We start from the raw sequence: 27,206 nt of genomic DNA, 5'->3' as shown, positions 1-27,206 counted from the left end.
CCCACTCGTGACACTAGGTTTTTTTATCTTGCATTAAATCATACCTTGCATTAAAAACTACATACGTTGCAGGCTGAAATGGCCTAGCAGTGAACAGCCTCTGGAACTTAAACGGCCGAACGCATTAAGCCCCGGACTGCCAAGACCCAAAGCAGGCGATTCTCGCGGCTTGCTGAAGTCATAAGCTTAATTCTGTATGTATGCACGTGTGCAGAATTAGCTTCTATAAATCAATCTTTCAATTGATTGGAACTTGGTTTAGGAGAAGTCGAAAAAGGCCAATTTCTGAGTTGAACTGAATTGAATTGAATTTAAATCAATTTCTGTCGTTGATGACAATATCGATGTGAAATCCTCCACCTGTTCGCTTTTTATTTTATTATTTCATTCATGATGTAAAATCGTGCTATCATACTTAATTTTTTGCAGAGGTAAAGCTTATTTACACGAATTCACTACTTTCGTGGTCCACTTGACCAATTAATACATGACAATTAATTAAGGTTTTCAGTTGAGATGAAAAAAAGCTAATGGCACGAGAGGGATTCGAACCCACGACCTTCGGCTAGATACGCCGCTGCTCTACCACCTGAGCTATCGTGACCTCGATCCACTCGGACATCAACTCCCCATCCCAATTCATAAGGTGGGGTTGAGATGGGAAGTTAGTGTCCGAGTGGAACGAGGTCACGATAGCTCAGGTGGTAGAGCAGCGTCGTATCTAGCCGAACGTCGTGGGTTCGAATCCCTATCGTGCCATTAGCTTTTTTTCATCTCAACTAAAAACCTTAATTAATTGTCACTTATTTACACTTCTCAAATGTATATTTTTTACAAATCTCAATTAGAATGTATAATACAACAACGTTATTTGGGAAGAAGCTAAACCCCTTGTTCTGCATAGAAATTATTCTCCGATTTTGGAGCTCGTTAAAACTTTATTTGATTTGTCGAAACAAGTGCGCCCTTCCGCGGATATGGGTGCTTGGAATTTCACCCTTACAATTAACTACCGGCGAATCGACTTTTCCTAAACCCTTAAACATAAAATAAATCTTAATTTACTGAAGTTTAAATTGAGTAACTCTTCACGGCAGGGGTCATAGTACAAAAAATGTTTCAACGAGGGGGAAAGTTAATTCGATTTCGTCGTGCAAAAAAAGTGACTAAAAGTTACTAAAAGTCTTCAAGCAATAAACACGCCTTGAAGATGATTAATTTTTATTAGAAAAAGCATTCGGTTTCGCCGGTGGGAAAATCAAATAGAAATCTGTTAGCAGTAAAAATACCGATTGATCGATTTGAGCCTTCCCATAACAACAATTTTCGCTCAATCGAAAGTTTGATAAAGAAGTTAACCTAAAATTACCTTTATACAAAGCGTTAGTTAGTACTCTCTTACTTTTTACAAATTATGTCAATGCAAATTATAACAATATAAAGCGTTTACAAAAATTATTAATCACTTATGTATGATGCCTACTTAATCTCAAGTATGACGATCGATTATATGATAAATTTAAAGGGCTACATTTTTTAAAAGCGAAGAACTTCAAAAATTGCAGCTTTAATAAAGAAAACAATAATGATAGAAAAACCATAATTTCTACCAACCAATGTTCAATCGTAGAATCGCACAATTGCTCCTCAGTTACTCACTCTCTTTCTCTCTCTCTCTTTCTCTCTCTCTCTCTCTCTCTCTCTCTCTCACTCGCTCTCTCTCTCTTCTTTTCCTTTATATTGAAACGTTTTCAAATGCTGTCATAAGGAAGGAAAAAAATATTATCAGTTCAACCTATGGCGGGGAACACACTTACCCGATGCAACGCTATGCGACGCTACCTGATGCTTCACGACGCCTCGTCTCGTTTTGGTCAATCTATGCGACGTCTAGCGCACACCATGTACAGCCAGTCGCACAGCGTGTATCACAAATCAGTATCGGAATCGCAAAGCCTCTTTTGTTCTTAATGCATTATTTTGAGCAAAAACATGTGAAAAATTTGATGTTTGTTGATCGACCTGCCAATGATCCCTACGAAAATTAGAACTGTACATGTAATAAATTGTTAGTTAAATTTTATGTGCACAACTCAATCAATTGTTTATTAAACTTAATATTTTTAAATAATTATTCCGGTGTTTTGATAAATTTTCTTCCTATCCATCATAATTAAATAATTTTTATAAAAACTTATGAATTTTTGATCTCGTTTAATTTGGTTTACATTAAAATAGGAATGTTGTAATAAATATAACGACAAAATTACATATACTTAGTTTAAATTACTACAAAAAATATGAGTGTGCTGTTCTCACGTTACTGGACGAAAATGGTGCAATTTTATGAGCAAAACCATGAATTAAATTGTTAGTTAAATTTTATGTGCACAACTCAATAAATTGTTTATTAAACTTAATAGATTTAAATAATTATTCCGTTATTTTGATCAATTTTCTACCAAACAATTAAAATTAATTTTTTTTAAATAAAAAACTTGAATTTTTGATCTTGTTTAATTTGGTTTACATTAAAATAGGTATGTTGTAATAAATATAACGAAAAATTACATATACTTAGTTTGAAATAAACTACAAAAAATATGAGAGTCCTGTTCTGACGGTAACTCGATGAAAATGGTGTGATTTTATGAGCAAAACCATGAAATAAATTGTTTGTTAAATTTTATGAGCAAAACCATGAAATAAATTGTTAGTTAAATTTTATGAGCAAAACCATGAAATACATTGTTAGTTAAATTTTATGAGCAAAACCATGAAATAAATTGTTAGTTAAATTTTATGAGCTAATCCATGAAATAAATTGTTAGTTAATTTTATGAGCAAAACCGTGTAATAAATTGTTTCTTAAATTCTTTATATTCAAAAATTGTATTCCATTATTTTGATCAATTTTCTACCAAACAATTAAAATTAATTTTTTTAAAATAAAAAACTTTTAAATTTTTGATCTCGCTTAATTTGGTATATATTAAAATAAGTATGTTGTAATTAATGTAACGTCATGTAGTTTGAATAAAAAAATGAGTGTCCGGTTCTTTTGTCTTCGCCTATACTCGATGCTCCCGACGAAAATCTGGACAGTGGGTATCGCAGAGCATAGAGTAGGGTAGCGTTGCATCCGGCAAATGTGCACGGGGGTAGTACAACCATATGGAAAATTGGACTTTGGATTTGCGTCGGGTAGCGTTGTATCGGTGTGTTCCCAAGCATATCGTTATGTAATTTGTTATATATATTACTTGTCATTATTAATGGTGGCTAAATGTAGATGAAGATATAAATTGTTAAAATACAATAACAAATTTTTTTTTTACAGCTGCCGCAGGTGGAAGCTAACGATCAAGATGCCATCGGACGTAGATTTAGAGTGGAAAATGGAGAATCATTAGGAGGAAAAGAAGAGGTAGTTTAAACTAAATCACACATTTTTAAAAATTCACACGACTGTGTAACTTCAATAAAGTTGTTTTTATGGTTTAATCAAGCACGCTTCACTTGATGTACTTGAATGCACAATGAAGATGCATGCGCTATTTTGAGTTAAAATCCATCCATACGCAAATCAGAATCATTCATATTTAACATTAAAAACTGAACAGTTCATTGTTATTTAAATTTTTTATACTATTCTTCTGTTTCAGATATTTGGCTCGCCGAGCACACCCGTTTTAGAGAACCCGGAATACCAAACTAGGTGGTATTTCAAGTATTTCCTTGGGAAGCGTAAGTGTTAAATGAAATGTGTGGTGATTAGTGACCGTTAATCGATAATTATTCAGAAATCGTGAGATGCGGTCTGGTGTGATGTTTCAGAAAAACATTTTCTTTATCGTGCCAACAAAAACTTTGATTGAGCAGAAATACTTTGATTGAATATAAAAAATATATTTTGCATTGTATAAATTCAATTTTCCACATCCTAAATGTATTTGTTAAATGTAAACAATGTTTGTAAATCCCAGTCCCTGAAGATGATCTCAATAAAGATCGAAACGTTGGCACGATAAAGAAAATGTTTTTCTGAAACCTACATCACACCAGACCGCATCTCACGATTTCTGAATAGTTAAGTGAAATCTTGATCTACTCACGTTTTCAATAATACTTTTGTTTTTAGTGCATCAAAACTATGTCGGAGTCGATAGCGAAAAAGTACCCTTTTTCCTCAGCGTCGTTCTCACCGACACTAATTCCCAATGCGTCCCGCAGTATAGAGTTATTTTATGGAAAAAGACGGTGAGTTGGTAAAAGTACTCATAAAAATCCCGCATGAGAATTGCCTTTTATCCGAACCTCTCCTCTTCTACTCTACTAGCATTTACAATTGAATATTTCCAATGATATATCTAGTCTTATTGAATTAAATGATTTCGAAAATAGAATTGCTGAATGAAAAATTTATGACTAACCAATTTGCAAACACCGATTAATTGCATTTACAAATCTGTTAGTAAAAACAATCACTTTCTTTAACACAAGTTTTATAGCTTTCAGGCTTTTAAGGCCTTACTGTAATGATTGGGTATGGACTCTATTTTGACTTAACTCATCATGTCAATTATGAACGTGTCAATTTCAAATAATGTATTTGTGTTAGATTTTTAATTTCGATATTTTTTATTACAAGAGGAGGCTACAGACGTGAAATAGTTTTATGAAAACTTTTTTTACGATACGAGGTCAAAAATTATTAGACAATGTTCAAGCTTCCTAATGAGCTTCCAGAACGGATAAAGAAAACAATATTTTAATAATTTACATAATATTTTTAAATATGGTTTTCTCCCTTTGTTGTACATGTGTGTCAGGGTTATTAATTCCGATTATGTTAATTCATTTGTTTTGTTAAGCAGGATAATAATGTAATAATAAAATGGGCTACCAGCAAATACCGAATAACAGTAAAGATATATTTTCGTTGGGGAAAAAACAAAAACCATTCGGATTAGTTTTAAGCACCGTTTAATACAATTAAATTTTCATCGTAATAATAAATATAATATATTTTTCTAAATTCGTCGGGTGCAATTTTTTTTTCTCTCGCCTATGTTCAGTGCTCAACTTAAAATTACATAATTCTCAGGATTTTGCTTTTCAAAAACACACAAAGAACGGATCAGCTGGCTTGATGGTTAATATATTAGCCAGAGCAGAATATTTGTAGTGTGTATATCATAATTATTTCTTCGTGGAAGGGGAGAGCGTAAATAAAATTATACGAGCGACGGTGGGAATCGAACTAACTACCATAGGGTCTACGAGCCGAGAGTCTACCACACTGAAATCTCGGCAACCGCCGTCCCACAAACAAATTTACTACTACAATTAATTAAAGAGGGCCAAACTTAAAGGGGTCACGGGACTCATATCCAATCACTGGCATATGAGAAGACATTTACTCAACATGGACATATAGGGATGATCTGTACGTTATGTAATGAGGAGAATGTAACACCCACCCAAACCGTCTTCGAATATGAAGTGCGTAGTGGAGACAAAACTAGAGATACAGAAAACCCAGGAAAATGAATTATAGAAACGACGGATAGCCGGGAAGGAAGAAGCAGACAGGGCGGCCAAAGAAGCAGCCAGATGACCTCACGACGCTTCCCAACCTATACTCCCAGCGGATCTCAAGTTATTAATTTCAAATACGATAAAAGAAGAATTGAAAAACGGCTGGGCTCGGAACAATAGAAATAACCCTACAGATTAAGAAAGACGTCGGTCCCTGGTTCACAGAAAATTGGTCAAAAATGGAAAAGGTCATACTGACAAGACTACGCATAGGTCATACAAGAATTACGCACGGGCACCTTCTAGCAGGAAAGCGACCGCATAGGTGCCCATTATACATGGATAGAGTAACAGTCGAGCACGTTTTCAATTGTAGAAGGCTCGATGTTTATAGGCAATATTTTGGAATATCATCGGACCTGTGCGTAGTCTTGGGGGATGGCAGCGGGCACAAATCGCTGTATCGGTACCTCAGGGCTATAGGGACTTTCAATGTATATAGTTTATGTGTGTTTGTGCTGTGCTTGTATTGTGTATGAAGTGTTTGTGTCGTGTTTGTGTCATGTTTATGTTAGAATATTAGGATGAATGTAATTTATTAGCGTGAAAGGAAGGGGTTATTTACCCAGCCCCGAGGAATATCAAGTACTCTGGGGTGAGTGAATGTGACCAGACTTCTATGTTTGTGGCGATATATATGTGATTGTATGTTGGTTATTTATTCTTAACTTGACAACCTGAGGTACAAACAAGAGGCTAGGATTTTAAAATAACGACGTAATATACAAGTAAAAGCAGAGAGTCAGTAACCAGATCGAGATGCTCAAATGGCCGCAGTTCAATACAAAATACGCGAGAAATACANGTTAGTGTCCGAGTGGATCGAGGTCACGATAGCTCAAGTGGTAGAGCAGCGGTGTATCTAGCTGAAGATCGTGGGTTCGAATCCCGCTCGTGCCATTGACTCTTTTATCTCAACTAAGAAACCTTAATTAATTGAAATGTATTGATTGGTCAAGCGGACCACGAAATTAGTGAATTTAATCATCATCATTCCCAAAAGTATAGTGTACATAAATTTTCTTAATCAAGAAACCAAGTTGGTACTTATCGTGTACACCGAAATACCCGGAGAAAATTCAAATGCTACCTGATTTTTTCAAGTTCAAAAGAGTTGGAGTGACTTTAAAACGAATCCACGATTCGTACAAAGCTTTGCAAAAGTTAAGTACCCAATAACCGTTACGCAATAGCCTTCTTAATTAAATCAAAACCAGAGAATGTTTTTTTTCGTTTTACCATTATTTTTCTCAATTGTAAAAGCTCAAAACAGACAGATTTTGATACAGGCTCGAAGAAGAAAAATACGGATTTTCTCCGGACAAAAGTTTGAATTAAAGTTAATTGCGGAAGAGTTACAAATTTTCAAGTTAAAAACAAGCTATATGTCAGAAAAATCAAATTCTTCTGCCGATCCTTCCCAAAATGTATCTTTTAACAGATGTGAAAACACAAGGCCAAAAAAAGAAAAAAAAAGATTTTTTAAATTTTTTTATTACATTTATTTGGCATTTACAACTACAAGTGATGTATTAAGTAAATATGTTCGTATATGTTGAATTATCATTTGAGGCTCTTGTAGAAGTTGCCCAGTACCAACACTCCTTCACACTGATATCTTGTTCAGTCTTCTCACAATGAGAAGGTCTCGGGGCCACTTTCGCTTCAATCGTCTTGGAGGATTTTCAGATAGGGTTGGAAATGATAAATTTCGTACGAATAGATTACTGTGTTTGTTCAGTGATTGATGAAATTTTTTATATCGGGTTTTGATGAGTTCATGTACAAACGGGATGTGAAGGTCTTTATGGATAGTGTAATTTGAAACGTAAAAAGGAGCATTTATAATTTGACGGAGAATTTTTGATTGGATTGACTGGAGACGCTGGGAATTGGAATTCTTGATTTAGCCCCACACTTCACAACCGTACGCCCGAGAGGTCTAATCATTGTCGTGTAAATTAAAAGTTCATTTTCAAGGTCTTATTTTGATCGTGAGTCGAGTAGTCGTTTTAACAATTTATAACGTCGGTTTGTTTGCTGTCTTTTCTGTCTTGTATGGGGATTCCAAGTCAGTCGTTTATCCATGAAAAGTCCAAGATAACGCACAAGGTCAGTGTTAGGCAATGAAAGTCCATTTATACTCACCGCAGGACAGACATTTTTACGTAAGGTAAAATTGATCTGTGTGCTTTTTGTTAGGTTTACCTTTATTCTCCACTTTGTGAACCATATTGTTAATTCATTCAGGTGTTGTTGTAAGTGTTGAGTGCTAATTGAGGGGTCCGAATTGCGTGTAAGAATCGCTATATCATCGGCGAATGTGTGTGTCGAAATGTTAACGTGTGTAGGAATATCTGCAGTGTATATGGAAAATAGAAAAGGGCCAAGTATGCTTCCCTGAGGAACATCCGCCCTTATGCGCATATAAGGTGAGAATCCAGTTCCCTGACGGACTCGACAAAATCGATCCGTCAGATAAGATCTCAGTATAAGATACTACGAATGAGGGAGGATGTTCCTCACTTTCCAAAGCAAGCCCGAGTGCCAGACTCGATCGAAGGCCTGTTCTAAATCAAGAAAGACACCCAAGCAATGCTGTTTTTGTTCGAGGGAAGAGGCTATATTGTCAGCAACACGATGTAATTGTTGAGTTGTCGAGTGAAATGTGAAACCCAAACTGATGATCTGGAATAATATTAGAATTTTCAATTATTGTCAGTAATCATCGGAGAAGTAGTTTTTCTAGTATTTTTGCAAGAATAGAAAGGAGACTAATGGGTCTATAGGAATTAGGAAGATCAGAAGGTTTACTTGGCTTATGAATCATTTTAATTATAGAGAACTTCCATTGCAATGGAAAATATGTGGTCCTGAGTACAGCGTTGTATAAGTATGTTAAGTATAGTAAGCCTCTGTAGGGCAAATTTTGTAATATTTGTTTTGTAATTAGATCATAACCTGGAGCTTTTCGTGAAAAAAAAATTACTGTCATGAGTTGCGTATATTACAAGTGAATTATCATATGTCCCTTACGACCAAAAGATGTGTATTTCATCGTTCTGGTATGAACCCTGCCTAATGAATAAATCATTTTTACATAAAGGTTTTGACTAAATAATTAATAATCGTAATTAGTATACATATCGTTTTTTATAAATTATTTTGACTCGTTTTCGAACAGTTTTCACTGTTAGGTGTTGAATTATCCACCTGAAATTTGATAGGAAAAAAGCTTTATCTAGTAATATTTATTTTACACATACATAAAATAAAGTTTCAACAATATAAGCCTTTTACCGATTTTCATTATAGATATTAACGAACATTTCATGCCAATAGGTTATGTTTGCCGTTGAAAATGGTTGGTATGAAAATAATAAGTGGGACTTAATTATGTTAGGAAATTCAACCGCTCCGGCCCGCTGTAATGTAATTCATAAACATGATATGCAGATATCTTTGGAACGGATTTATATGAAAAGTGAGGTAGTCGACTCTTGATGTGGATTACACCGTACGAATCGTTATTTCAGCACCGACGAACCTTCTTTAATAAAATTTATAACATAAATTATATAATAATTTCAATACGGGAAACACGGAAAAACGTACACTCGACAAACGTATTACGGGGATTCAATTTACCTTTCTGAAAATATCTCTTAATAAATCCTAACAGACCAAGTCACTTACTTCATTTCAGTACATAGCAATTAGCCTTTATAATTAATAAAGGCTTTTACAATAAGCTCCGTATTGGTTGATGTAGGTAAAATATGTGGGAAACGTAATAGAACTAGCGCAGTTTTGCTGATAATGAAACAAAACCAACACTTAAGATAATGGATAGGCCAGGATTCATCGTAACTTGAAATATTAATTATTTTGGGCACAATTTGCAAATGTAGATGTAGATGTTATTAGTCGGGGTGATATATACTGCGCCCTTTAAGAGCTGCTGTATCCCCCGTTCTCTGCCTAAAGCACACCGATGAGTCCTATTTCATCAAGGAACTTGATTACTAGGGCCGGTTTCAGTGGTTGGATCTCTTCTATGGTCACATTGTACATCCCAAAACACTTCCTCCTGCGGGCAATTGTAGCTCCAAAGTTCGTTAGTAGGAGGGTTGGTGTCTCCTCTGCCTCTTTGCAGAATCTGCATGTGCCGTTGGATTATTCCAATTTCCTTTAAGTGACCATTTAGCTTGCAGCGTCATGTTAAGAATCCTATTAGGATTCTCAGTTCCTGATTCTCTTGACACATTCTATAATTTCTTTCCTTCCAAAATTGGTCAGAAGATTCTTGGATTGTCTGTGTCCAATGGTGAATTCCATTGTTCCTTCACTTTCTTTTTGACCTTCTGTCTGAGATACTTGTTAATAGTGTGGGTTCCTATGCCACAGAAAGGTTCAGGTCCTGTCAGTGGTGTAGCAGCTCCTTGCCTTGCAAGGGTGTCCGCTTTCTCGTTGCCTTCTACTCCCATGTGTCCTGGGACCCAGTATAGGCTGACTTTATTCTGCGTACCTAATATGTTTAGCTTGGTTTTGCAGTTCAGCACCATCTTGGAACTAATGATATTTGAGCTTAGTACTTTCATGGCTGCTTGGCTATCTGACATGATAGCTATGTTCTTGTTTTTGTACCCTTTACTTAGCTTGAGTTGAGTACATCTCTCGATTGCGTGAATCTCAGCTTGGAAGATACTAGTGTATTTATTTTCCCATGGGTTCTGAGTATTTGGTTCCAGGATCGAATACTCCTGCCCCTGTACCTTCTTGCGTTCTAGATCCATCTGTGTACCAAATGATGGTGCCATTCTTAAAGGAGGTGTTTCCCTCTCTTTCCCATTCTCTTTTGGTACCGAGATTTATTTGGAAGTTTTGATTAAATTCAAACATCCTGTTCATGTCGTCTCTTGGAGCGTTGAGTATCGGACGGTCTTTCATTATTTTGCTGCTACCTCTCCATTTTAGTTTTCTTCTTGTTGGAGGTTTCATTTTTCAAATAGACAATTGACTCTTTGTAAGCTGATAAATCATCAGCAGGTTTTGGGATTAAATAACACACTCGGTTTATCTAGGAAGGGGAAGGCGTACAAAATTTTCGAATAATCTAAATGTTCAAGTATAAATGATTTTCAATATAGCCTGGAATGAAGACCAACATCACTTTGGAGAAAGGATCTTCGGTGAGGTCACAACAGAACGACAATTGTTTAAGTTTTTGCCGAGCTTCCGACGATTGTATCGTCATGAACAGGGCCCCATCATCATAATAAGATAAAAGATTTTAGATGCAGTCTTTTCTTAAGGCTTATTTCAACACTCGTCGAGGAAAAGAAGAAAAATATAACTGTTTTTAATTTTGGTTTTACATACAATATGTTATAATTGCTATATTTTCCTATAATTAATAGGTCCTGATGATGACGATATAATCGTCGAACTCTCGGCAAAAACGAAAAGAATTGTCGTTCTGTTGTGACCTCACCGAAGATCCTTTTTCCAAGTTGTTCAACAGCAGGTCGATCCATCATTTTATCTTTAACAAACATCACCTTTGAAACCTACCTCCTAACCATATATCCTACTACATGTCCGAAATCCACGAAAGACGATTTTTGAAAATGTTAAATGCGCATCCTAGAAACGTCGGGTTCAATATCCATCATTCCACGTTCAAGTAATGTTTCAGAGTTGTTGATATCACTTCCTCCGATCCGAGAACAGGCTTTTGATAGGGTGTAGTGCTACAATCGTAAATTGAAATCCACTCTGCTGGTTGTGTACAATACATATACGGTTGTAGATAAAAATAAATAATTATTACTTATATTCAGAAATCGTGAGATGAATCTAAAATCGTCTAGCATTGTATTAATTCATGTTTTTGAATGTAAAATTTTCCAGCATTGCATAAATTCATTTTTTTAATCTAAAATTTTCTAGCAATGTATAAATTCATTTTTTTTAATCTCAAATTTTCTAGCATTGTATAAATTCATTTTTTTTCACACCTCCTAAAATCTCCCTTTGACAAAACCGAACCGCCCCAGATTTTCTACTATATTTTCCTGCATTGATCGTAAAATGACAATTTGTTTTTATTACTATTTTTATTCATATTTCACCGTCATATCAGACTTCGTCATATAGAAAATTAATTGTTAACAAAAACTCCAGCAAAGTAAATTTATCATTTTTAGACTATAGAAATTCTTAAAAAATCAAACACTAGAATTAATGATTATTTGGAGATCGTGAGATGCGGTCTGGTGTGATATAGGTTTTAGAAAAACATTTTCTTTATTGTGTCAACGTTTCGATATTTATTGCGATCATCTTCAGGGCCTAGGATTTATAAACAATGTTTATATTTTACAAATACATATATTTTGTCCACACCCTACATGTATTTGTAAAATTTAAACAATGTTTATAAATCCCAGCCCCTGAAGATGACCTAAATAAAGATCGAAACGTTGGCACGATAAAGAAATTTTTTTCTAAAACCTACGTCACACCAGACCGTGTCTCACGATCTCTGAATAATCATTGACTAACGGTCAGTAAACACCACACATAAAAATAAATGTCAGAAAAATTGTCATTTTTTAAAATTGTCAGGTCTCAATCAAGGTAAATGACAGGTCTCTAACATAGAATATACCGTTTATTTTCACTCGAGATATTACAACTATCAATAACAAGACCGGAGGGGCGTCTGTAGCCGCAAAGGTTAGTCGTTGTCACGGCGCTCATCAATGTAAGGTAAAGGTCCCGGGTTCGAATCCAGCGGCCCTGAATTGACCCGGCACCCTGAGGGTATATATGACCTCTGCTGTTGCAAACACTCGTTTAAAAAATACAAATAAATAATTTTTTTTATTTTTTTAAACACCGGAATACTATTTTATGCTTCAAATATTACTGTGGTGATAATATTACAGTGAAACAAAGACATAAGATAATGCTGTACGAAACAGACGATTGACTTATAAATGTAAACTCTGTACAAGTTTTATGATTTATCATTGCCCTTTATGGGTTGCATTTAAAAACATATTTATGTACGTTATCAATTTATATATTTTGTTAGTATTATAACTTTTATTTTTTATTAAACATGTGTTTTTTTTTTTAGGGTGCACAGAAAATCTCTTTATCCTACACCCCAAACAAGCCGATGACAGTGAAACAGATACTGAGGTAATAAAAGAAATTTTTTGTCAGGGGAAAGTCCTTGGGTTGGCAAAGGGCAGCAAGATAAATAAAGATTGGCAATAGTGCGGACAAGCTATTTATCAGGGCTCGAAACAGATTGCCGTGGACAATCCTGGGAAGGGGCAGATAGCCATATCTACCAAAACCCATCCTTTTTACACAATTTCTACTCCTCTTCTTGTCCCAGGGTTAATTGATTGGACAATCCCCCAAAAGACAATTTACCCAAAAGAAGTCAGGGAGGAAACTAATCTGCATATTAATTTCCGCCCTGAATGAGATTTAGATTTTATTTCAGCACTCAATTAGGGCCATTGTAAGTGGATTTTACGACGAGAAACATTTTTTGAATGTCACACCGGCGGCACGGTAAGCTGGGTGGTTAGGCAGGGATCTCGTGGAAAGATTTAAATTAAACCATCCCGATGGGATTTTAAACCTACTTATTTCCTGGTTCAACTATCGGTGTTATAAGTTCGTTTTGATTTCAGCAATTTCCCCAACATGGAAAAACTGGAAAAAGGCCCCAAGGAAATTTTTGCTCCCGATGTACAGAAGGTAAGTTTGTAACATTTTTTTTTTATCTCATTCTCTAAACTTAAAAAAACATCAATAAAATTCTACTTTGCGATTGGTGCTTAATATCAAAAGAAAATCAAATTAAAATAATAAACGAGCAAATATTTTTTATCGTGCCAATTATCAGCTATTTTATAACTAAAAACATTAAAAAGGAAGTTTCGGTTTCGGCCCGAAAAAATGCATTTTTATTTAAATAAAAACTTTATTAATTTAAAGTAAAACCTTCCGGCATAGACTAAAATTGGCCTCCTGAGAATTTGACCTTTAGAAGTGATAAGTTTTTTGAATGTTGCGAATAAAGTGCTCTGGTTTATCTTGCCTTGATGAACTTGCAACTTGTTAGCACTTGATCTCTTTGAAGGTTCTCCTCTTTTATGAATACTGTCTGAAAAATTACATTCCTAATGAACAAATCAGTTAACAAACCTTACAGCATGAGTTGTAATACTTTTTATGTCGTAAATTGCAAGGCAACTAATAGAAAAAATCGTGCTCGATCGCTCCTCATGAAAAGGTAATTTTTCGTCACACTCTTCACCAAAACCCTTCATCATATGAAACTTGCTTGAAATTTTTTTATTTTATTATAATTTTGCAGAGAGCGATTTGTTTTAAACATCCAAAAGCAGAAAAATGATTTTTTAAAGGAGTGATTTTGTCAAAATAATAAGTTGGAGCCAAATATTAACGATTCACTATTTTAAAAATCTTGCTGTATTACTAAAAGAAATAAAGTTTGAAATAAACCAAAAAATAGATTTTGAGAAAAGGTACTACAAAATGGCAGCTGTTTGACCTCTCTTCGAACAAATAAATGTTTTTGAAAGTTTGCTGAAATATGGTTCAATTTTAGAGTTTTTTAACACAGAAAGTTGAAACAAAAAGTCTGTTATAAAAATCCGCAAAATTAAAATCCATCGTCTGAAAATGGAGTCATTAACAGATCTCATTGTGAAAAGAGCAAAACACGATGCTGAGTTTATTTATGTGTTAAATCTGATAAGCATTATATTTCTAGATCTTTCATTCATCCAAAATACAAATAATGCGTTAAATATTTTCTTCCTAAGAGTGAAAGAATTTTTTAATTGTTATTTCATTTGTACCTTATACATGTTTGATCATGTTATAAATGTGAGTACAAAAAGGTTTTTCACGCGGGTACAGCCCTAACGCTAAAGCTAGCGCCGCACCGGAAAGACACATGCTATGAGATATCAGCCGGCACTCCATGTGATGGATTAAGGGAGAAGGAGTTCTCGAGGCATCCTTGATTAGGGCGACGAGGATGGTTCTCAGGATAGGAACGTGTAGAGATGGCTTGAGCAGTTGGGTTTGGATGAATCGAGATGTTGGTGTCAAACTTTTGAAATCGGGAACGGACAAAAGGGATGCTGATGTCGTTGTAGATAGTGAGGTTAGTGAGGTAGTAAGGTTCTTTGACAATTTGTGTTTGGAAGGTTTCGATGCACTGAACGTAGCTTGGTTTGGCTGTTCCATTCCGTATGCCCAAATTGGTTGGAAGTAATGTTTTATATAAAGATAATTTAGTTTTGACGGTCGTCAATATTGGTCCTATCAGTTTTCGAAGGTGTTCAAGTATTCTGTTGGGATACTTTAAGTCTTGTGTGGCGATTCAACGTCCGTCCGTTCTTTAGGTCTAGTCCTAAGTATTTAACTTGATGGAAGAAGCTATCTCTTTGTTTTTGATGTGCAGCAGAGAGCAAGATTTTTTCAATATGAACGTACACTGAGTAAATTTTTCTTCATTACGTTCCAGTTTTTTCACCAGTCTTCAATTATCAATGTGTACTTGTGCGTTGGAGGGTAGCTTGGATAGGATTCGAAGATGGATGTATATTTAAGTCAAGAGTATAAATTATATAAAGGACGGGTCCTAGAGCGCGCCCTTGTCGGACGCCGGCTTATATCTATCTGTCTTTCAAGAACTCGTTGCCGTTAAAAAAAAAAAATTGATGTTATTTTATCTACAAAAAACTTCTTAATTTTGTAGTAAGGATTTCCAATATATTATAAGTTGTCGTGATATAAAGTGTGCTACGCAAAGTAACAAAAAGGTTCTTAAATTAAAAAAAGTAATAAGGTGAATTCACCATCCCCGAGTTGTCTTTTCGTTTTATGTTCAAATTTTCAAAATAAAGGAAAAAATTTACTTTTCTATCGTACTTTCATTATCCACTCGCGTCTATGTATTATTCAAATCAATACGGCACGAGGAGATAGAATAAAATGGGAACTTGAGTCGTTCTGGGGCGTTATTATTTTCTTTACACCCGGGGACAATCACATTTCTACGATGCAGCCTTTCAACAAAATCAATTTAATTAAAACCACTTATAAGAAAAATACAAATCTTTCTATTAGAAGAAAATTTAATTATCTCCATATAACATCCGCCCGGATAATTTAAATCGTGACGAATAAAAAAGTAATGACTACTAACTGGCAGTCCTCAATGTTTGTTGGAAAGTTGCTACGATAATTTGATTCTGTTCAATACACCAGAAAATATAAATTAAAAGGTATGAGTATTAAGAGAGCATACGAAGGACGCAGAAATGACAAAGAATAACGAAACAAATATGGATGCATTTTTACGTACAATGGAAGAAATAGACAAATAATTCACACGGCATAAAAACAAAAATACAAGGCATGAAAGATGAAAATGAAGAAAGCAAAACACAGAAATTTAAAAGAATCTGGAAAGCATTCTAAGAAAAGCCAAAGAGAAAAATTTGTTCTGGGGACTGAATACTGAGGATAAATCCATTATATTTCATGGTCCGATTGACCAAATAACTTTTTTCAAGAATCTTTATGTAAGGTTGTTGGATAGAAAAAGTTAGTGTCACGAGCGGGATTCGAACCAACGACCTTCGGCCCAATACCTACAACATTTGTTATTTGCCCTCCTTTTCGTCATTTTTCTAAGGTTGTAGGTTGAGATGGGGAGTTGGTGTCCGAGTGGATCAAAGTACATAGCTCAAGAGGTAGATCAGCGGCGTATTTAGCGTAAATTCGTAAAAAATTAATTGAAAGAAGTAATTTGGTCAATAGACCACTAAATAAGATGGAACTAATTCTATCAATGAACTGATTCTATCCTTCTTCCAAAAGTTTCACATCAAGCTTTCGATCAATTCTACCTCTACTATCCGAGCCTTGTCCTTAATTTCCCAACTTGAGAACTTACCACGTCACATTGAAGACGTTGGCGTCAAAAACTCCTATTCTCTTGTTTCCCTTTGAGTACCAACATTGGCTGGTTTCTTTTAAAATGTGTCCTCCGGAGCAATGCTGGCCAATGCCTGGTTCGTGATTGGAAGAAAAATAATACGAAGAAAAATCATATTTGTAAAATGAATGTATGTGAAGACAAAAATAAATTGATTAAAAAATATAGTAGACAAAAATGAAACCCTAGACGACCCTCTTGAAATCGCATTCCGTATTTCAACAACATTCTCCCTAAATTGAACCCAATTTCGCAAAAACCAATGCGAGGTGGTGCTGACTAGTTGAATGAAGTTGAATTTTAAAAAATCAATGTTCAGGTAGCTGTAAAGTTCCAGTATAAAATTAAATTTGAAGCAGGCTGAGAGGCCCTGGCTCTAAATCAATTATACCCCAGTGGGAGAGCATTGTAATTCAGTAGAATTAACGTCGACAACTCCTTCGTAAGGTAATTCATCCTGATATTTGTGTGGTCCTGCTTCTGGCTGGGTGGCGTTGAAGCACTAAGAAATTCAGCTTCACGCTTTGTAGACTTTGTTGAAATTCTCCCTTTGAGAAAACCGAAGGCCTGACGCCTCAGATTTTCTACTATATTTTCCTGTATTGATCGTGAAACGAAAATTTGTTTTTATTATTATTTTTATTCATATTTCACCGTTATATCAGATTTCGTTGTATAGAAAATTAAATGTTAACAAAAACAACTAATATTTACTTTACTAGTAAAGCCTCAGCAACGTTGGTATTTTTAAAAATATTAATGCTAATCTTCATCATTTTTAGACTATAAAAATTCTTAAAAAATCAAACACTATAATTAATGATTATTTGCAGAACATGTGATGCGGTCTGGAGTGACGTAGGTTTTAGAAAAACGTTTTCTTTATCGTGCCAACGTTTCGATCCTTATTGAGATCATCTTCAGAGCCTGGGATTTATAAACATTGTTTAAATTTTACAAATACATTAGGATGTAGAAAAACACACATCCTTCATTTATTTTTTCCACATCCTACATGTATTTGTAAAATTTCCGACTCAAAATTAAACTAGCCTTATACAAGACTTTATTGAGACCAATTTACACGTACGGAGGGCAATTATGGGGTTCTGCCAAGCCATCCAACATCCAACGCATCCAATCAAAAGTCCTAAGACTAATCGTCGAAGTTCCTTACTATGTCACTAACCACCATATCCACAACGATCTCAACATTCCGTTTTGTCAATGAACTGATCCTTTCCCGATTCAAAAGTTTCATACACATTCAAGAACACCGTAAGCATATCGATGAATGGAGGGCAAGATTGAAGGGAAAAAATCTCTTCAGTGTCAATTCACATAAAAAATAATAAAACTTAACAAAAATCTCACCCTCCACTGTACGTCAACTACAAAGAGATGCCTATTTGCATTCAACTCAGATACGTAGAACTCTACCCAGACACGAGGCTTACGTGGAATCCCCACACAAGACAAAAGACAACCACTCAACAAAACACTTTGATTACTACAAAGACTTTTAGGACCAAAATCTGACTTGAACGTGAAAATAAACTAACCTTATACAAGACTCTATTGGGATACAAGTTGAGCATATCGAACAGTGTGGTTCTGCCAAGCCGTCCGATATTCAAGTTCGATCCTTCCAACTGAGTGCAAGCATTGACTGATTATTCGGAGAACGTGAGACGCGGTCTGGTGTGACATAGGTTTGACAAATACATTTTCTTTATCGTGCCAACGTTTCGACCTTTTACAATTAATTAAGGTTTTTAATTGAGATAAAAAAGTCAATGGCACGAGCGGTATTCGAACCCACGATCTTCGGCTTGGTACCCCGCTGCTCTACCACTTGAACTATGTTGACCTCGATCCACTCGGACACCAACTTCCCATCTCAACCGCATAATATTACATAATTAACTGTAATATATTAATTGGTCAAGCGGACCTCGAAATTAGTGAATTTCAAACTTTATTGAGATCATCTTCAGGGCTCATAGTGTTTGTTTTCCGTGTAGATGTGTCATTCCTGTCTGTGTGGGACTCTCAACACGACAGAGAAGAATGTCAAGATCGAAACGTTGACATGATGAAGAAAACGTTTTTCTAAAATCTACGTCTCACCAGACCGCATCCCAGGTCTGCAAATAATCAATGGCTAACCGTCACTAAACACAACACATTACTATAATTAATTATTTTTATATCTTAGAATACTTAAACTATTTTAATTCTTATGAAAAAAAGGTAAGGTCCGAAAAGATACCTCACCGTAGTATTTCATCTTTCCATGCATCATAATTGTATTTTTATTATTTTTTAAAATACAAATGACTCTTTTATTTAATTTAATAGTTAATCAGGATACTAAACCGAAATAAAGTTCATTCACGCCGTGTACAGTTCACCCTTGAGCATATCTATTGGAAATAGGAATAGAGAAAAATCTTACTATCAGATAAGACAAACAACAAAAGCCCTGTTGGTAGAACGCATTATTTCATCGAACAACTTAAATAATAAATTCTATTTTTGCAAAGACAATTAGGAGGAGGAAGTGTGATCGTTTAGGTTGGCATCGGTTAATATAAGAAAGCAAAAATGGTTTTTGTTTCTGGTAGAATGGACAGTATGCAATGTCTAGTATTAATGGACAAAACAGAAAATCAATTAAAAAGATATACAGAAACAATACCAAATTAGTCTTTTATTTTAGCAGGGCAATACTCTTGTCGATACAACGAAGTGTGTAAAGCGGCCCATAGAAGATCAATATTATTGCACAATATTTTGGGTTGTGCAATTTAATTGATCTTGTGTAGACGATATTGAAAGTTTGTGCAATACATTGCATGATTGACGAAAAGTTGAAAATATATTGTACAACCTGGAAAATATTGCACCGTCTGCGCATTATTGCGCAATATCAGCCATTTTGTGAAGTATCAACAAGTGGTAAAATATTGCACAAACTTCAATATCGCCTTCAAACTATTCAAGATCATTGCACAAACAAAATTTTGTACAATATTATTGAACGTTTAGGGGCAAACGTCAAATTATTGTGCAATAATATTGACCATCTATGGGCTGCTTTAAAGCTTTTTTTCAAAACGAAACCATCAAGTTTTGGAACTGTCATACAGGTCTGTACATTTTAATACAATGGAAAATATCTGCAGACATTTCGTCGTGGCTGAAATAAGGGCTGCAGCCAGTTCCAGAAGACAGAACATATGAAACGCACGATCAAAAAAGAATGGAAAAAAATAAATTATCTCAATATGTTTTTCTAATGCTTCTAATAATTATTCTTTCTGTATAAGGTCTTGGTTGAGATTAAAAAGTCAGTGTCGCGAGCGGGTTTCGAACACACGACCTTCGGCTAAATACGCTGCTCGTTCGAATTTCCCTCTTTTCGCCATTTTCAAATCTCGTGTAATCAGGATTGGATTCTCAGCGACTTATCAAGTAGCCACGGGGAGCTGTTCAGTCAAATGGTAGAGCAGCGGTGTATTTACCCGAAGGTCGTGGGTTCGAATCCCGCTCGCGACACTGACTTTTTTATCTCAACCAAGGACCTTTCATAGAAACAATAATTAATTGAAAGAAGAAACTTGGTCAATTGACCACTCTCATATATTTTTTTACTGCCATATAATTGTCAAAATACTTTTAAAATGTGACAAAATAGTTATTTAGTGTTTAAAAAAATTAATGAAAACAATAATTTATACCCGTATACCCAAAATGATAGAATTAGCTATATTTTCATCCCTGACCGTATGGATTGTGATCTTACAAAACTAAGTGATAACTTCTTTTAGATTCCTGTATTTTTCTTAGTATGTGTAGATTGGTATTGTACTTTTATGATAGGAAATTATTTTATCCCCAACACTATTTTTAGTTTAAAAACTGTATAACATACAAAAACTCAGTATTTGGAGAAAACAGCTATTAGCGAGTTAACGAAAACTAAGTAAAGCTGCAGAATAAATAAATATTGAGTAAGTGAATACAGCCTGTAAGTTTTATAGATAATTATACAGCACTTTATTACATAATTTATCAATTTAAATATTTGTTTTAAACAAATGCCTGCAAGGTTTGCTAAGCACAAACTTTGGAATCAAATCTTTTGGATCCGCCCAACCAGATTAACATCCTATTCCTTCAATGGGCTAAAAAGAAAGAAAAAGTAGGAGCTATTTTCATTTGTCGTTTACCTTAGAAAGTTGGGAATTGGAGGTAAACAAGAACTTAATAAACTCTTTTGCCATCCTAGATCAGCCAATAAGTGTCCCGTTTCCTAGTTAACCAGGCGATGGAGACGGTTAATTAAATTGCCAGCCTTGGCGCCCCTCTTTTTAACGCCAGCAAAATACCGTAGGTGAAGTCTGGCAAGAAGTTAAAATTTTATTCGGACATGAATGGACGTGTGCTACCATTCTACGATTGGGTCCTGAAGGCTTGAACTTGTGTTATCGCAATTTGTCTCGTTTCGTTCTGGGTCAAAGATCAAGGCTTTACCTTTCCTACCAACGTCAGACAATCAACGTTTCCCACACGTATCGATACGAATGTTGTTGAAGCATGTTGTTGTTAAATAACGTCATAAAGTCATAAATATATATATATTGTAGGCTTTTATTCAATTTAACTATACCAAACTCTAGATGATGAGAATCTAACTTTATTTAAGTATGGATATAATCAATGTGTATCAATATAATTTATAATCAATGTTTCAGAGGACGACAACATACGCTTTCTATTTTCATAACCATAAATTTTTAAATTCTACAGAGAAGCTGTAGTTCAAATCTTTATATATATAATAAAGAGTACTTTCAAAGGCTGTAAATACTGTATATATAGATACCAGAAACTCAGAAATTTTATCGATTCCTTCTGGAGATATCGAAATTTTCCTTCAGTACTAGACAGTGTCAACGATTTCAGCACGAACAAATTTATAAAATTTAAGTTGCTGGTATCTTTGTTTTCGAATAGAAAAAGTAACAAAATTGCCTTGAATATGAAAATTATAATTCAATGAATTTTTAAGGATGGATTTTCGCACTCCTTTTGAAATTTCTTTCATTTCTATAAAATTATACTAAAAGCGCCTTAATTCTATCGATTCGTACTGGAAATATTGACGTTTTCCTACAAATCTCGGATCATTTATATTAAATAATAATATTTAATAAATTTATTAAATATATAATAAATACAGCGATATATGGTGATTTATCCTTAAATGCTTCAATTAGAGATAAACATAAAATTAATGTGAAAAATATATCAAAGATTTTTAAGGTTTGTAAACAATTCACTAGTTTTCGTGGTCCGCTTGATCAATTAATATCTTACAATTAATTAAGGATTTTAGTTGAGATAAAAAAGTCAGTGTCACGAGCAGGATTCGAACCCACGACCTCCGGCTAAATACGCCGCTGCTCTACTGCTTGAACTATCGTGATTTCGTTCCGCTCGGACACCAACTTACCATCTCAACCTTACCTCTCGAATATTCGCTCCTTTTTCCATTTTTCAATTGTCGTGTAATCTATTTGATTCTTGGCGACAAATAAATTGGCCACGGAGAGCTTTAATGACGGTCCGAGTGGATCGAAGTCACGACAGCTTAAGTGGTAGAGCAGCGGCGTATCTAGCCGAAGGTCGTGGGTTCGAATCCCGCTCGTGACACTGACTGTTTTATCCAACTAAAAACCTTAATTAATTGAAAGATATTAATTGTTCAAGCGGACCACGAAAACTAGTGAATTGTTTACAAACTTGAAAATCTTTGATATATTTTCACATTAATTTTATGTTTATCTCTAATTGAAGCATTTGAAGCATTTTTAATTTTAAAAACCCTTAATTAATCTATAAACAATGTTTAAGACATTATTATAAAATATCTAGTTTGAATTTTTTGAAGTTTTATGTGTTTTTTTATTAACACATACATTTATCGGCTTTATATCTAAATTTTTATAATAATTTATGTTTATTTATCATTAACTTTTTAGTTATGTAGTTTTTCTTCATTTTTGTTAGAATGTGCATATTTTCTATTTAATAATAATAATATGAGAACCATCTGCGAAGCACCTATTCTTGTATTAGCTTAATGAGGATCAATTCGATTAGCTGAATCAGTTAACCACATTGAGGTTTTCATCGCTAAAAAGTATGACGGGGGGGGGGCAGAAAGGAGGAATGATAGAAACAAAACATTTACAGTTAGAGTGATAAATGGATAGAAAATGAACAAGGTAATCGTGCGTGCTATAATAGTATATTTTGAACATTTGAAGTTCAGCTCACATACTCCAGAATATTGAACTCTTTTAATGAAACAATATTCCGCTATGTTTTGTATTAATCGTATATAAATATTTCAGGACTTGCTGTTATTGGAAGAGCAGGAGGGCTCCGTCAATTTCAAGTTTGGCTGCCTCTACACCAGACCGGGTCAGGTCACCGATGACGAAATGTTCAGTAACGGTGAGTTCCTTTTTTCTCCAGGGGCTGAATTAATTATTCCAGATATAAAAAAAAAAACCTTGAATTTATGGCTGGGTTTGGGAAAGACAAGGCTGAATAATCAGTGTGGAGGAAAAACCAACTGTTGGATGTTTTTGTGACCATCCAATGTTGATGGTGAACTAAATAATAATAAATATGAGTTTGATGCTAAATTTTAATTAATTGAGCTTACTTGAAATAAAAAAATATAGGAACATTTTTCAAATTGTTTTTTAATTGGAATCGCAAAGTAATCAAACAAAATGTTTTAAACATAACAATAAATACACTTCTCTAGTTTTCGTGGTCCGCTTGACCAATTAATATCTTTCAATTAATGAAGGTTTTTAGTTGAGATAAAAAAGTCAATGTCACGTGCGGGAATTTGAAAAATGGCAAAAATGAGGGAAAATTAAAAATAGGTGGGGTTGAGATGGGAAGTTAGTGTCCGATTGGATCGAAGTCACGATAGCTCAAGTCGTGGGTTCGAATCCCGCTCGTGACATTGACTTTTTTATTTCAACTAAAAACCTTAATTAACAGAAAAAAATTAAATACACTGTAAGGCAAAATATTCCACCCACTTTTAACTTGATTTGTATGTATTAATCAAATTTTCACGTTTTTTACAGTTTGTAATTAATATATAATATTTATATGATATATANATTTATTATTATAATTCAGTCTTTCTCGGAAAAAGCTGGAAAAAATGTAAATTGCTAAGGAGAAAAAAAACAATAGACGGACAAATAAAATTTGATTTAATTATGTATTCGATTTTTAATTAACAATTTAATATCGCGAATTTCCTCCTTTTGCCTTAATTACATCTTGAAGATGCGTCGCCCTTTTTTTCTACCAGTCTGGACTGTCTCTTTACTGGAGGTTGCCTATTCTTCACAGAGTCCTTGAAAGATGGTGGAGTGAACCAGGAAGTGATGGACTTGCTCTTATTGGTCTTTTGTGGTTATCCTATAAATGTTCGATGGGGTCCAAGTCTAGAGAACTGACTCGCCAGGCTAAGACCCTGATGTTATGCTGTTGAAGGTACGTTCATACTATGCGAGCGACACGTGGAAGGGCATTGTCGTATATTAGAATAGGATCGCTGATTTCATCGAGGATAGGCAACGCACGATGTTCCAAAATTTCATCCACATAACGAGTGGCCGTCAAAGACCCTCAACTCTGTGAGGCTCTCCGTTGAAATTCCCGCTCACACCATCACAGAGCTACGTTGAAAAGGTTGGCTCTGGGAAAAATTACAGGCTTCGTATCTTTCATTTTGCCTTCTTCACACTCTACCACGCCCATCTATCTTCGAGCAGTGCTTTCAGAAATTTGGACAGAAGTCAAAAAATTGTTACCCCGCGGTTCTGTTACCCTAGGGCGCCCAGAATCGGACCTTCTATGGTATGATCTGATACGAATACCTGATGGAACATCTATCATCAATAAGGGTCACACCACGCACAACATCCTCAGCACTAAGTGACATTTTTAAATACTCAATTAACTATAGACGAATTAATTATTCGTTTCGAAAAAATTGTATATAATAAATTGCGTATTTATATAATTAGGCATAGGCTGATAAAATAATTAAACAGTTAGTATGGCATTTTTAAGATTCAAAAATTGAAATTAAGAAAACAAAGATGAAAACTAAACACTTTATTGCTTCAGAATTCAAATGAGACTGAATATTTATTTTAAATTCCGTAAAAAGGACATTGCAAAATCCTTTATCCTTCTTTTGGATTAAGGATTAAGAGTGTTCACGTCTAATTGATATTCCCAATTTAAAACATAACATAAACAAATATTTATTGATAAAAACAACGAGGCAAATTAAGGGCAGAATTTTCTTTTATCCAGAACATTGAAAAAAAATCAATTGGGTGGAATTTTTTGCCAGTTAGTGCATATTAATTCACGAATTATTTCAATAACCATAAGTTTATGTGTAAAAATATATTGAATAATTTTTCTTTACCTAAGATACTACCATTCTACGTTTCATGTTAAATTATGGTACGGTAATACTAATTTAGTATTACCGCTTATAACCTATTTTTTTAGAGTAGGCCAAGTTACTAAAACATCAAGCATACCTACCTCCAGATAATGACCCATATTTGGAAGCACATTCGCCATAATAAAAATGAATAATTTCATTATTTTTTCAAGGTTTTATTTACAAGGCTAAAAGTGTATTTTTGGTACAAAAAGAAAAATCTCAAATTGCATTAACTTTCTTCTCTACTCCTCTAGAAAATTAACTTCGTAAATTATACGTTGAAACAACCGTGTATGTAGCATTTAGCAACCGTTAATTAATGATTATTTATAGATCATGAGAAGGGCTCCGGTGTGATATAGGTTTAGAAAATCATTTCATTAAAGTGCCTACGTTTCCATCTTTCCTGAGGTCATCTTTAGGGCCTGGGATACATTGTTTAAATTATACAAATACATATAATGCATGAATATGAAATCTATACAAAGATGTACACAGTATATAAATTTTAGGTTTAAGTAAAGTATTTGTACTCTCCCAAAGTTAATTGACGATTATTTTTTATATATGTTACATATATGAACAAATATAACATATATAAAAAAATCATTAATGTCTCACTAAAACTTTCAACACGTCAAACAACAGTGACACATCTACACAAAAACCACACTTTGAATGAGTACAAGTACTTTGATTAAACCTAAAATTTTTATACTTTGTACATCATTGTATAATTTCATATTCATATCTTTCATGTATTTGTATAATTTTAACAATGCTTATAAATCCCAGGCCCTGAAGAAGATCTCAATAAAGATCGAAACGTTAGCACGATAAAGAAAATATTTTTCTAAGCCCATTACAGTTCGTGGTCCGATTGGCCAATTAACATTTTTCATTTAATTAATATTTATGAAAGGTATTGGTTGAGATAAAAAAGTCAGCATCACGAGCGGGATTCAAACCCATGACCTTTGGCTAAATACGCCGCTACTCTACCACTTGAGCTATCGTGACTTCGATCCGCTCGGACACTAACTTCCCACCTCAAAATCACGATAGCTGAAGTGGTAGAGTAGCGGCGTATTTAGCCGAAGGTCATGGGTTCGAATCCCGCTCGTGACACTGACTTTTTTATCTGAACCAATACTTTTCATAAATATTAATTAATTTTTCTAAACCTATATCATACCAGACCGCATCTCACGATTTTTAAAAAAACGTTTAAACAACCGTTTCCGTAAATTATATGACATATATTTTTAATTTAGATCGTCTTCCTAGTAAATTAACATACACAAGAGCACATTTGTTCGGGTTTACTAGACATCAATTCCTACCATACGCAAAAATATGATTGTAATTTAATAAATTATTAAAGGCACAGAAATTTCCTAACGGATTTCCCAAAACTTGTAGGTAATTATTCACTACCTACACAAAAATGTTGGCATTCAAAAATGTAACAAAAAGTTACATTAGAGCATTACAGGGATTAACACTATGTTTTCGTGTTGTGCGTCGTTTGTATTTTTACTGTACTAATATTTTTCAAATGTTTAATGTATTTTACGGAATAAAATATGTCAAAATATAAAGGGAAATAATATTGAGGAAAAGGAGGAAAGGAGAAGTCGTTAGGGTTGTTTGCTCGGTGACTGTGAACTGGAGCCAAGTGTCTTCCCCTCCTAATCGCGCAAGACAAAACCTGAATAATATATTTTCTGCCCTCTTTTATTTATCTCCCAATTCCCGCTCGTTCGCGATAAAGAGCCAAAATAGGAAATTCTATCTTCGTAGGAGAAATAACATTATTTGCTAAGCCGGTAGTGCTTTTTTTTTATGAATAATTCAAAAGATCAGTTGTATCGACTTCTATCTTTGCGGTTCCATTGCAGAAAAGTTTCACTTCCGGGGTCGTTTGAACCCTAATCAAAATATGAACGATGCCATTTCGATTCT

At 34.4% G+C, this 27,206-nt stretch overlaps 1 protein-coding gene across 3 annotated transcripts in view; it reads left to right on the top strand.

Annotated features, from left to right (window-relative positions):
- The window catches only part of LOC106669064 (GTPase-activating Rap/Ran-GAP domain-like protein 3), a 423,385-nt gene that overhangs the window by 374,679 nt on the left and 21,500 nt on the right, over positions 1 to 27,206 (top strand). For all 3 annotated transcript variants that reach the window (XM_014398322.2, XM_024224835.1, XM_024224836.1), the window contains exons 4-9: positions 3,341 to 3,427; positions 3,666 to 3,747; positions 4,142 to 4,260; positions 12,749 to 12,813; positions 13,320 to 13,386; positions 23,095 to 23,197. In XM_014398322.2, the coding sequence (XP_014253808.2) occupies positions 3,341 to 3,427; positions 3,666 to 3,747; positions 4,142 to 4,260; positions 12,749 to 12,813; positions 13,320 to 13,386; positions 23,095 to 23,197 (523 nt within the window). The remainder of the gene's footprint in view (positions 1 to 3,340; positions 3,428 to 3,665; positions 3,748 to 4,141; positions 4,261 to 12,748; positions 12,814 to 13,319; positions 13,387 to 23,094; positions 23,198 to 27,206) is intronic.

The sequence above is a fragment of the Cimex lectularius genome, unplaced genomic scaffold (assembly GCF_000648675.2).
Source record: "Cimex lectularius strain Harlan isolate CLEC.00 unplaced genomic scaffold, Clec_2.1 scaffold53, whole genome shotgun sequence".
Lineage (NCBI taxonomy): Eukaryota > Metazoa > Arthropoda > Insecta > Hemiptera > Cimicidae > Cimex > Cimex lectularius.
The sequence above is the reverse complement of the archived record's forward strand: the minus strand, read 5'-3'. Positions and strand labels throughout refer to the sequence as shown.